The following is a 12,743-nucleotide window of genomic DNA, read 5'->3' as shown; positions in this document are numbered from 1 at the left end:
GGGCTGAATAGTAAAAGCGATGAGCCCAGTCTACCGCTTGGGGACGCTAAAGCCCTATAATGGTAGGCGTGGCTAACCGGCAGATTAAAAGACTAATTTCTCGTCATCTGCGCTTTGCTAAATTGTTGTATATAGTCGAATCGTCTCAAAATATGATTCTAATTCACATAATAATGCCATTTAAGACTTTTTTTCTGGTGTCATATGCTCTTTAAGTCACGGTTCGGTACGATTTTCGATACGGGGGACACGATTTTCGATCCGATTCAATACATTTAATGCTCTGGAAAAAAAAACAAAAAAAACAATTGTATTTTTTCTTTTTTTTTTTTTTTTTGCCAACGAGCAAAAATTAAATGGTATAATATTGCCTAATATTTATTTGCTTACTTTTTACTGATCTGAAGAAATTTAGTATAAAAGTGCTGAGAACAAGCTTTACTGTTTGTAAAGTGAGGCGGGGCACACTGCTGATTGCTACAGCTCTCTTAGCAGCTAGGTTTACTACAAGAGTAAGACATCCTATTTGTGGTACGAATCCATCTGTGTCACATACTGAATTACCAATATTTGCAGCATTATTGATAGTCACTGCTATGGATTGATTTGGCCTTCTTAACTTCCATTCATTCAGTCATGGCGGTTTATAATTCATCAATGGAGTATTTGGACGAGAGATGTCGGATGGGACGCCGATATGGGCAAAAAAAATGCGCATCGGATCGGAACACGGAAAAATTCCGATCCAGATTTCCGATCGTTTTTTTTTTTTTTTTTAATCCGGTCCGGGGTTACCAGCGCACCGATTCACATAATCCATTCCAGTTTTTGCTTATGTTTCCTTAAAATCCGATCCGCATTTTACGGCACACCTTCAACACACTACATTTACACTACCGTCTCCCAATTTACCGAGAGAATATCGGTAAAAATGTCAGCTGTGTGGGATCATTTCACCTTAAAGGACGAAAAAGACGAAGAGGCAGAGTGCAACATATGCCACAATAAAGTCAAGCGTAGTAGTAAAGCTGTAAGAAGTTTTAATACAACCAATCTAATCAAGAATTTAGCGAAATACCACCACGAACAATATGAGGAGTATGTTAAGAAAACCGAACACAAAAAGAAAGGTCCTACGCAACTAACACTGGCAGAAACTTTTGCAATGCGTGACAAACTGGCACTCGACAGTCCCAAAGCCCAGGGAATAACAGGAATCATTGCCGAAGAATTCATTCTGGATGACAAGCCATTGAGTAAAGACGCACCATCCAACACGCGATTCGGCCGTGGAAGATTCGAGAACGAATCACAAACATCCAAATTCCGATTATTGAAATATGTCAAGCAAAGCGGAACTAATACACAGCGCGGTCTTCGGGACGCAATGAGAAACTGACCGCATTGCGTCCCGAAAGTAAACATAATGCTTTTCACAGACCCGGGTAATGCCAGTGCTCAACTCACGGCTTTAGCTCAACTCATGCTGCTGGATAAAAAACACAAGAATACCTTACTGCTGCTGACAGCCGCTACAAACTACGTCAACATCGTTTTACTGGAGATAATAGATATCATATGTTTATAGAACTAGATGCAAAACGACAGACTCGACTGCGTTAGCAACATTGAAGTATTGAAAAAAGCCCCCATCTTAAAGCAGAAGACTTCTCTAGTAGGCTGTTGTGAACCTTCCAAGCGAACCTAATTAACTTTTTATCTAAAATACTCCTAAATCGGCAAAATCTTGACATGAATCTATCTTCAAAACAGTTTTAAAACTTTCACATGTCGAAAGTAGACAGAACGGAAATTTTAACAACTTTAACAGTTAATTTGCTAAATTAAATGAATGTAGTTTAAATCTGCTGATACAGAATGGGGACTTGAGTATTTTATTTACTGTTTTAAAATGTTAACTTGATACTGAAATAGTCGTTTATTTAAACCTGAGAGGCTTTTTATACAATTTTTGTAACTGATGCACGAAACATTAAAAGCATCTAATTCAGGGGTGTCCAAACTTTTTGCAAAGGGGGCCAGATTTGGTGTGGCAAAAATGTGGGGGGCCGACCTTGGCTGACGTCCTTTACGTAGAACGATATATTTAAGCAAATTTTAGCAAGCCGTTCTGTGTGTCACATTTGCTTTATTATAGGGCTGCATCTATCGAATATTTTAGTAGTCGATTAATCCATGCACTAGTTAGTTCGAATAATCGAGTAATCGCATAAGGAACATGAAAAATTAAAACACCTGAGCTGAGCCTCAAACGACAATTTTTTTTTTAAAATGAGGATCTGTGTACAACAAAAGAACAATTGGCTAACTTGGATAGAAAAAGTCTGCTAGCTTAAATGCTATAAAATGCTAAAGTTTTTATTTTTTTTACAATGCTCTTAACAAGTGGTTCAGACACATATTCCTACAAAAAACGGCTAAATATACCTACAAACTAAATTAAGAATGCATTAAAAAAACATTCGCTCAAACAAAAACTTAGCTTATGTTGGTCTTAACAGGGAGCAGTTGGATTCAGCCATGTGAAAAGAGGCAGACCAGAGGGCATTGAATCCACCCTCATCAGTAAAATTAAATGCAAACACTTTTAAAATCAACCATTACAATGCCACTTTAATTAAACGAATACTCGAAGCAACAAAATTTAGTTCGAATATTTTTTTCTAATCGAATACTGGAGTTAATCGATTAATCGTTGCAGGACTACTTTTTTTTTTTTTTTTTCCTTTCTTTTTTTTAATAATTTCAACAATCTCGCAACTAGCGTTCTCTTTCGACTCTCGGGCTCTTGCGAAATACTGCTGCTGTGAAATAAAACTCGCTTCAAGTTGCTTCAATTTCTCGCTACGTATCTACCCTGTAATCTTGTCGTACATGTCAGCGTGTCTTGTTTGGTAATATCGCCTCATATTGAACTCTTTAAAAACAGTGACTGTCTCTTTCCAAATGAGGCAGACACAGTCGTTGCGTATTTTAGTGACGAAATAGCCCAGGTTCCACCTATCCTTGAAGTGCCAGCCGTTGCAGTCAACTTTTTGTTGTTGTTGATTGTCGCCATTTTAGAAAATTGGGAGTAAAGAGTCACATGTGGTAATGTTGCTTAGAGTGCTGCTCCCTTTTAGTAGGTAAATGAGGAGCAGAATTTAGTGTGTAAGCTACTTCATATGCTTGTAGCAGTACTGCTGACCAATTTATTAAGTCTGTGTGAGGGCCAGACGTTATTGATTTTATGACAGAGGCTGGGGGCCGGATGAAATCCGACCACGGGCCGCATTTGGCCCCCGGGCCGGACTTTGGACATGTCTGATCTAATTGCTTGGGGGATTTGTGGGATTTTCCACTGAGGTTGTTGGTGTGTTTTGCTTTTTTAAGACAGTTTACAATATTATTTGCACGTTTTACTGACTGACTATGCCATTTCTGTTTGTTATTTATAATGTTTTGTGTTTGTCACTGAATAAACAGGTCAGTTTCTTGTTACCAACCGTTGTGTGTTATTCAAACTCGCCTAATTCAGCTGGCTAGTTGTTATCAAGAGTACTAAAACCTTTTTCAACATGAGTCTGACAACTAAGTAAGGAGGCTAAATAACTTTAAACTTTAACACATGCTCAGATAGGTCGGTATCGGCCAGTATCGGTATCGGATCGGAAGTGCAAAACAATATCGGTATCGGATCGGAAGTGCAAAAACCTGGATCGGGACATCCCTAATATGGAGTACGTGTCCCATAATCACTCTGGGCTCACGTAGCCAATGGCATGGGACGTAGCACATCTAGTTTGCTATTTAATGATATCTAGTGTGTGCGCGCGCATTAAAAAAGTTAGCAAATGGCACAGAAGTCAGGTCTGCTCATAACTGCACAACACCAGCATATGACAATCGACTTTCATAAACAGGACGAGTTTAAAGCACAGCGCTCTTAATTTTCCGCTCAATGTTCATCATGTCAATTCAGCTGTCCGTTGTCAAAGAGAGGTTGTTCGTAGCAGCCAAGTCGGTAACAATATTTCTGCGGACTTCGTTGTAAATATCCGGTGTTGTGGCGAAAAATAGCCGCCCTGCGTGAACTGTCACCCCTGACGGAAGCGCCCACACGTCAACAACACCGGCACGCCGGAGATGTCCATAGCAATGAGGTTTTTGCGTTTAACATCTTGTGAATGAATGCTTAAATCCCTGAAATCTTTGTAAATACGGATGTAAAACAGTCTCGATTCTTGGTTAAAAGCAAAAGAAACCGTGCAGGAAGCATTTACTTCACATAAAAATGGCGAATGTGCGGCTCGTCTTTAAGTTCACTCTGGCGCCGCTTTACCACAAGTCCATAGCAAAGGGCCTTTTTCATTGAACTTCTGGTGAATGCTTAAATCCCAGATTTTTTAAAATATGGGCGTAAAACAGTCTCCATTCATGGTTAAAAGCAATAAAAAAAAACAGGCAGTTTGAGTTCACTGAATTAAATCTGTTGAAGAATTAAGCTAGTCCGTTAGCTTTGTTATGATAAGGGGGCTGCCACAAGGGCGTTTTCCATTCAAAATTCTTGTGAATAAATGCTTCAATCACTAAATTCTTTACAGGTATGGACTCATAACAGTCTCGATTTTTGGTCAAAGGCAAAAACGGCAGTTATTTTACATAAATTTGTCGAAGAATGGCGCAATGGCTCCCATTGATTTTTTTTTTTTTTTTCCCACGACGTTTCAAAATGAATGCGTTGTATGGAAAATATAATAATTATCTTGAATCCTTGAACTAATCACATCATCCTTGTTGTTCGTATGCATTCCAGACTTCGTACTTTTACAAGGTAATTCCAAACACGGCATATGTGATAGTCATTCCCACCTACTTCTAATAAATGAATAGCCCCCTACGGGCGGGCGGGGTGCGGAGAATACCTCAAGTGACCTGTCAAGTAAATTATCATGTCTATGACTAACGAAAACAAACATAAACGGAATGGTGCTTTGTCAGCAGATAAAACATTTGTTGCAACAGGCGAGGAGACTTTTGTGGTCTTGGACCATTAGACAACTTTCTTAACCTGGCAATTTTAGGACAGCAAGCCTTTCAATAACTAGTGTTGCACCAATACCATTTTTTGGGCCCGATACCGATACCTGGCTGTGCAGTATCTGCTGATACCATTCCGATACCACTCTGTTTGCAAAAAATATATGTGTATATATATATATATATATATATATATATATATATACATTTATAAGGGATGCGGCGATACAGTTAAGTCACGTTTCGGTACGATTTTGATACAATTCAATATATAGTAAAATACAACTGTTATTTTTATATATTTTTTTTATATTTTATTATTTGCTAACAAGCAAAAATAACAATGCCATCATATTAAAAAGCATTTTAGTGCTGATATTTATATGTTTACTTCTTACTGATCTGAAGAAATTTTGCGTAATAGTGCTGAGAACAATCTTTACTGTTTGTAAAGTGATGTGGGGCACACTGTGGATTGCTATTACTCTCGTAGCAGCTATGTTTACCACATGAGCAAAACATCCTATTTGTGGTCCGAGTCCATCTGTGTCACGTACTGAATTAACAATATTTGCAGGATTATCTATAGTCACTGGTATGGATGGATTTGGTCAGCTTAACTTCCATTCATTCATGGCGGTTTTTAATTCATCAATGTAGTATATAGACTACGCGTCACGCTGGGCTCGCGCAGCTAATGGCTTGGGATCTAACGTAGCACATCTAGGTTGCTATTTGATGATATTTAGTGTGTGCGTGTGGGTGTTTTCTGAGAAATATGAAAGAAAGAAAGAAAGAAAGAAAGTTAACAAACGCCACAGAAGTCACTTCTGCTCGTTACTGCACAACACCAGCATATGACAATCGACTTTGAACTAACTAAACTCGATGCAAAATGACAGACTTGCCGGGGTTAGTAAACAGCATAAATCTTAAAGCCGTAGACTTTCCTAGAAGGCTGTTGTCGCGAACTTTCCAAGCGAACCTATTAACTTTTTATCTAAAATACTCCTAAATTGGCCAAATCTTGACTTGAATCTAACTTTAAAACAGTTTTAAAACTTTCACATGTCGAAAGTAAACAGAAGGGAAATTATGGAATAACGGGAGCAATTTTAACAACTTTAACGGTTGATTCACAACATTAAATTAATTGAATGTAGTTTAAAGCTGCTTATACAGAATGGGGACTTGAGTATTTTATTTACTGTTTCGAACTGTTAACCTGATACTGAAATAGTCGTTTATTTAAGCCTGAGAAGCTTTTTGTACTTTTGTACAAACTTTTGTAAGTAATGTACGGAACATTAAAAGCAGCTAATAGCTTGGGAAGGGGGAGGTTTCATCAATAATCGATTTATAATCGATTTGTAGCCTCTCATTCATGGCCGACATACAGCCTGGAATGCAAGCTGGGCATTGAAAAGACAGGACATAACTGTGTACCCTCCTTTGTTTCGTTGCAATAAGTCAATGTTTTGGCCACTCTGGTATGCATTTTGGCTTTGTGCCCTTCTCCCCGCTTGCATGCCGAGTGGCCACCATTCTCCACTTTCCACGCATATATTTTTTAACCCTTCATTAACCGTCGACGGGATGTTGTGCTCGTCAATGCATTTACGTCATCGATGACAAGTCGGGACAACTCCACAAACAGCAACAAAAATACACATTATCAAACGGCTATGCTACCTGTGCTATAATTGTCTAGTTATATTTACCCCTGGACACAATGTGGGGGGCTTGCTGACAGAGGAGAAAGAGGGGGGATGCTAAGTCGATAGGAAACGTGATTAGGCGGTGTGGGTCATACACAATTTCGGCAATGCGAGGTGGGCAACCCAATACCATGAAATTCACCTGTAGGTGTTCATAGGTGTACATCACCTCTGTGAAGTTGCCCCCACATCAGACACAAATTTATATAAAAAGTATGTCAATCGTTTGTTGGAACAAAGTGTCCTGATCACTTCATCGTAAATGAAGCTGATCGCGCCATTTTTCAGAGGATTATAATTGGGTGTAAAAGATCGGGACTTTAATTAAAAATATACTGGACTGTCTCAGAAAATTAGAATACACAATATTCTAATTTTCTGAGACAGTCCTGTACATTAATCCACCATTTAAAGCAGGGGTGTCCAAACTTTTTGCAAAGGGGACCAGATTTGGCGTGGTAAAAATGTGGGGGGCCGACCTTGGCTGACGTCCTTTACATAGAACAATATACAGGACTGTCTCAGAAAATTAGAATATTGTGTATTCTAATTTTCTGAGACAGTCCAGTATACATTAATATTTCTGCTTCATGCTCGTACACCGCCACAGCCTCTTCCCTCCTGTTAAGCAGTTCCCCAAACTGTCAGCTTGTGTTTGGTACTGAAAGTTAATGATGATTGACAGGTTTGTAAATTTGATCTTGCCAGAGAAGCTTGGCAACTCTACGATCAAAGGCACAAATCTGTCAGTCATTGTTAAACTTACATAAATGTGCTGTGGCAACTCATTGTGTCAGTGAGAGGCTGTTCTCTGCAGCGTGAGCGTCAAAGGGTTTGTAGACTCACTCAATGAAGCATTTTATAAAGACAAGAGTTTTTCTACATTATTGTTGTTTAAAGATAATACACATGATGAAGACAGCACAGTGGGAGAGTAACATGTTTGGAACGTTTGTGCAAAAAAACAAACAAAAAAAACATTTTTTTCTGTATTGGATCGGGACTCTGTATCGGCAGATTCTGAGAATCAGGTGACTCGGACTTGGGTGCAAAAATATGCGATCGGGTCATCCCTACTTATGTTTGTGTCTGAGTTATTAAAATGTAATATCAAGCAATTTGAATTACTTTGTGTCATAGTGGCTGACAAGATACGAATAAATACAAATTGTCACGGAGGAATATTTCTGAAGCAGTAACTATTTTGGGGACAGAATATGGCAAATGAAGAAATAAAATTAGACCCATGTGTGATTATGGTCTTGGTCTTGCAGATAACAGTCAAGCACAGGGTCCTCAATGCCAGGAGTCTGCTCGCATTAAAGAAGAGGAGAAGGTGGAAGAGTCGCCATACATTAAGAAGGTGGGGGACAGATTTGTCCAAATTAAAGAGGAGCAGGAGGAGAACCCCCACATTGAGGACCAGAAGCAACCTCATCCCGTCAAAAAGGAGGAGGTGGAGGAGGACCCACCATATGTTAAAGTGGAGTTGGTGGACATCCCGAAGTGGACTGATGAGCCCTTGAAGGGTGAAGATGGAGGTCCGAGTGTGCCCAATGAAAGGGCGGAGCCTCCGAGGGGCAGCAACAGCAGTTCAAAAGAAGGATTCCAAGCAGATGCTCGACCTTCAGATAGCGACGACACCACATCACACTCGCGCTTCTGTGAGTATTAAGTTACTCACCTTTAGTCTTGCCTTGTTGTTTGATGATATGACTGACCAATTTGACATCGGCACTTTAAGGTGCAACACATTTAAGCCTGTCGCCATATGCAATAAGTGAATTTATCGCACGGTAAATAGAAATGAGGGCGCTAACTATCCCAGCTGTGGTTTACATGTGCATACATTTGTGTCTGCGTGCACTCGGCATACGTGTGTGTTGATTGCATTAGACTCCAGTTCCAATCACAGATGTTTATTGGTCATCAACACGCCGTAGAATTAAAGTTCAGCCATACAAAATAGGGAGAAATATCTATCTCAATCATTGTTAAAGGTTAGCATGGCTGTGTTAGGCTAATGGAAAAAAAAGACAATGTAGCTAACTCAGGGGTTTTCAACCCAGTCCTCAAGGCACACTGTGGGTCCTGGTTTTTGTTCCAGCCGATCCAGCAGAGACAGTTGAACCAATGAGGCTTCTGCTAAAACAAGCCACACCTGACTGCAATCAACTGATTGCACTTGTAAAACACCAGATTGGGGAAAAAGTGTTGTCATCTTGTTTGGTAAGAATGAAATCCTGCACCCACAGTGTGCCTTAGTGGAATAGGTTGGGAACCCCTGAGCTAACTAACTTTGTAACTTTAACCTAGCCTGTTATAAAACATTGGCAGTCTTTTCTAAACCACAAAATTGTGGTTAAGAGGTGACAATTCAAACATGAAAACTTGCGGCATTTGCAAACAATGCGTAAAAAAAGAATCCATTGCTGACACCACTTCAGGCATGAAAATCTCTCACCTTTCGGTGAAATTCGCCATTTTGAAGTCAAAAAGGGTGACCTACATGAATTGTGTAGACACGAGGAGAACATTTTTGGGTGGGGGGTAGGCGTTTTAAGAATTGTTTTGAATCATGTTGGAAAGGCGAAGTCAGTGTTCAGACTTTACTTTCCATTCTTTTGCACTAGTTAATGCTATCAGCATTTGACGTCATTTTGTATTTGTGAGTTGTTGTTATTTACGTGTTTATTTGTACTTTAATAAAGAATTTAAGTGTTCCAAAATGTTTTTGTGAATCAATAAGCGTCATCAAAAAGTTAATTTCTAAATTAGTAAAAAAACAAAAGGAAATAAAATTTATTAGATTAGTCGACTAATCATAAAAATAGTCGGCTGACTAATCGGGAGAATATTAGTCGTTTGGGACAGCCCTACTGGTATAGTGTACTGGAACATATTTCCTCCGCACCCTTCTCACTTTTTTAACCCCTGTCCCATTTTCATGGCTGCCACTTGCATGACGAAAAGTGAAGTGCATTTTTTTTCTCTTGAGTGCAGAGCTTACGGTAAGCGGCTTGGCAAACGTACTTCTGGTGAACATCTCAAAATAAAAGCATTTCATGTTTAACATGTAAAATGTAGATTACTGATGTTAGTCCCACATACTTCAAATTCTACACTAAGAATTGTTTTAAAATGACACCCATTATGAAAATTAGTGTTGCACCGATACCATTTTTTTGGCCCCGATACCGAGACCTGGCTGTGCGGTATCGGCTGATACTGATACCATTCCATTACCAATCCATTTAAAAAAAATAATTATATGCTATTTATATTAGGAGCTTACATACTTGGATAAATCATTGCCATCATGGCTTTGTCAGGCTGCTGCTTACATTTGTGAAAGGGGAAAAAAGACTAATAAAGCGAATCCAGTACAACTTTTTATTTTATACCTGTTATGGGTGACCAATTATAATAATAATTGGTCACAGCTAGGCATGTGCCGGTAGGAGAATTTGATGGTACGATAACAGTGAGCAAAAATACCGCTGTTTCACGGTGTCAAGGTATGGCAATTATAGCTCCAAAATGTGTTATTTTGAGATGTATGGGTTAAAAAAAAATTTAACAGGACTTTATTTTTTTCAGAACATATTTGCAAATTGGAACATGAATATAATGTTGAAACAAATAAATTAACAAAAAATAACAAATATTTTAAATAAAATTAAAATAAATAAAACTGATAGACTATACCCACAGCCACAGCTCAAGTTGCTCAAGATTAGAGCAAGAACAAAATAATTGCTATAAAAAAGTATATAAAAATAAAATTAAAAAATTAAAAGCTGCTGCCCCCGCAACCCGATGGATGGATGGATGGATGGATGGATGGATGGATGGATGGATGGAAAATATATAGGCTACTGCATGACTTTTTTTTTTTTAGTTTAGTTTCGCCATTTTCAGCCACTGTGTCAACTCTAGTCTACATGATGTCATTCCTTTGTATTGAAAAGAACGTACAGAATTCATAAGTTAATAAGTTAAAATTATACAAGTTAGTTAAAATGTACAGTGGAGCAAATAAGTATTTAGTCAACCACTAACTGTGCAAGTTCTCCCACTTGAAAATATTAGAGAGGCCTGTAATTGTCAACATAGGTAAACCTCAACCATGAGAGACAGAATGTGGGAAAAAAAACAGAAAATCACATTGTTTGATTTTTAAAGAATTTATTTGCAAATCATGGTGGAAAATAAGTATTTGGTCAATACCAGAAGTTCATCTCAATACTTTATGTACCCTTTGTAAGCAATAACTGAGGCCAAACGTTTTCTGTAACTTTTCACAAGCTTTTCACATATTGTTGCTGGTATTTTGGCCCATTCCTCCATGCAGATCTCCTCTAGAGTTTTGGAGCTGTCGGTGGGCAACACGGACTTTCAACTCCCTCCACAGATTTTCTATGGGGTTGAGATCTGGAGACTGGCTAGACCACTCCAGGACCTTGAAATGCTTCTTACGAAACCACTCCTGTTGCCCTGGCTGTGTGTTTGGGATCATTATCATGCTGAAAGACCCAGCCACGTCTCATCTTCATTGCCCTTGCTAATGGAAGGAGATTTTCACTCAAAATCTCTCGATACATGGCCCCATTCATTCTTTCCTTTACACAGATCAGTCGTCCTGGTCCCTTTGCAGAAGAACAGCCCCAAATCATGTTTCCACCCCCATACTTCACAGTGGGTATGGTGTTCTTTGGATGCAATTCAGTATTCTTTCTCCTCCAAACACGAGAACCTGTGTTTCTACCAAAAAGTTCTATTTTGGTTTCATCTGACCATAACACATTCTCCCAGTCCTCTTCTGGATCATCCAAATGCTCTCTAGCAGACGGGCCTGGACGTGTACTTTCTTCAGCAAGGGGACACGGCTGGAAGTGCAGGATTTGAGTCCCTGGCGGCGCGTTTTGTTACTAATAGTAGCCTTTGTTACTGTGGTCCCAGCTCTCTGTAGATCATTCACTAGCTCCCCCCGTGTGGTTCTGGGATTTTTGCTCACTGTTATTGTTATCATTTAGACGCCACGGGGTGAGATCTTGCATGGAGCCCCAGATCGAGGGAGATTATCAGTGGTCTGGTATGTCTTCCATTTTCTAATAATTGCTCCCACATTTGATTTCTTTACACCAAGCGTTTTACCTATTGCAGATTCAGTCTTCCCAGCCTGGTCCAGGTCTACAATTTTGTCTCTGGTGTCCTTCGACAATAATTTTTTAAAAAATCAAACAATGTAATTTTCTGTTTTTTTCCCCACATTCTGTCTCTCTTGGTTGATGTTTACCCATGTTGACAATTACAGGCCTCTCTAATATTTTCAAGTAGGAGAACTTGCACAATTGGTGGTTGACTAAATACTTATTTGCCCCACTGTATCTACAGTATGTTGAATGTTTATGTCCGTCTTGTGTCTTATCTTTCTACTCCAGCAATAATTTACACAAAAATATGGCATATTTCAGAGATGGTTCGAATTGCGATTAATTACGATTAATTAATTTTTAAGCTGTGGTTAACTCGATTAAAAATTTTAATCGTTTGACAGCCCTACTTCATACCCATCAAAATTTAGTATTATTTACAATTATTACTAATGAAGATAAGGTTTGTTTGACCCAAAAGTTATTGCACACAAAAGCATTGGCAGTCTTTTCCAAAACGCAACTTGCGTTTAAAAGGAGGCACTTCAAACATGAAAATTCTCTGATTTACAGCATTTGCAAACCATGCGGGGAAAAAAAAAAAACAATCCTACCTACACCACATGCATGACGAAAAGAGAAATGCACTTTTTTCCCCTTAAAACTTAAGTGTAAAGCTTACGGTTTCGAGAACGTACTTCCGGTGAACATTTAAAAAATAAATTATGTCATGTTCGAAATGTAAATAAAGATTTCTTGTGTTAGTCTCACATAGATTCAACACTAAGAATAGCTTTAAAATGACACCCATTACGAACACTCCAAGGAT

At 38.8% G+C, this 12,743-nt stretch overlaps 1 protein-coding gene across 4 annotated transcripts in view; it reads left to right on the top strand.

The window, feature by feature from the left end:
* The window catches only part of LOC130928931 (gastrula zinc finger protein XlCGF57.1-like), a 34,787-nt gene that overhangs the window by 5,479 nt on the left and 16,565 nt on the right, over positions 1 to 12,743 (top strand). For all 4 annotated transcript variants that reach the window (XR_009066755.1, XM_057855754.1, XM_057855755.1 and 1 more), the window contains exon 2: positions 8,033 to 8,422. Coding sequence is in view for 3 of the 4 variants with exons in the window: in XM_057855754.1 (XP_057711737.1) it covers positions 8,033 to 8,422 (390 nt within the window). In the remaining variant the exon portion in view is untranslated. The remainder of the gene's footprint in view (positions 1 to 8,032; positions 8,423 to 12,743) is intronic.

Source organism: Corythoichthys intestinalis, chromosome 13 (genome assembly GCF_030265065.1).
Source record: "Corythoichthys intestinalis isolate RoL2023-P3 chromosome 13, ASM3026506v1, whole genome shotgun sequence".
In the NCBI taxonomy this organism is placed as follows: Eukaryota; Metazoa; Chordata; class Actinopteri; order Syngnathiformes; family Syngnathidae; genus Corythoichthys; species Corythoichthys intestinalis.
Note: the sequence above shows the minus strand (reverse complement) of the source record. Positions and strands in the feature narration are given on the sequence as shown.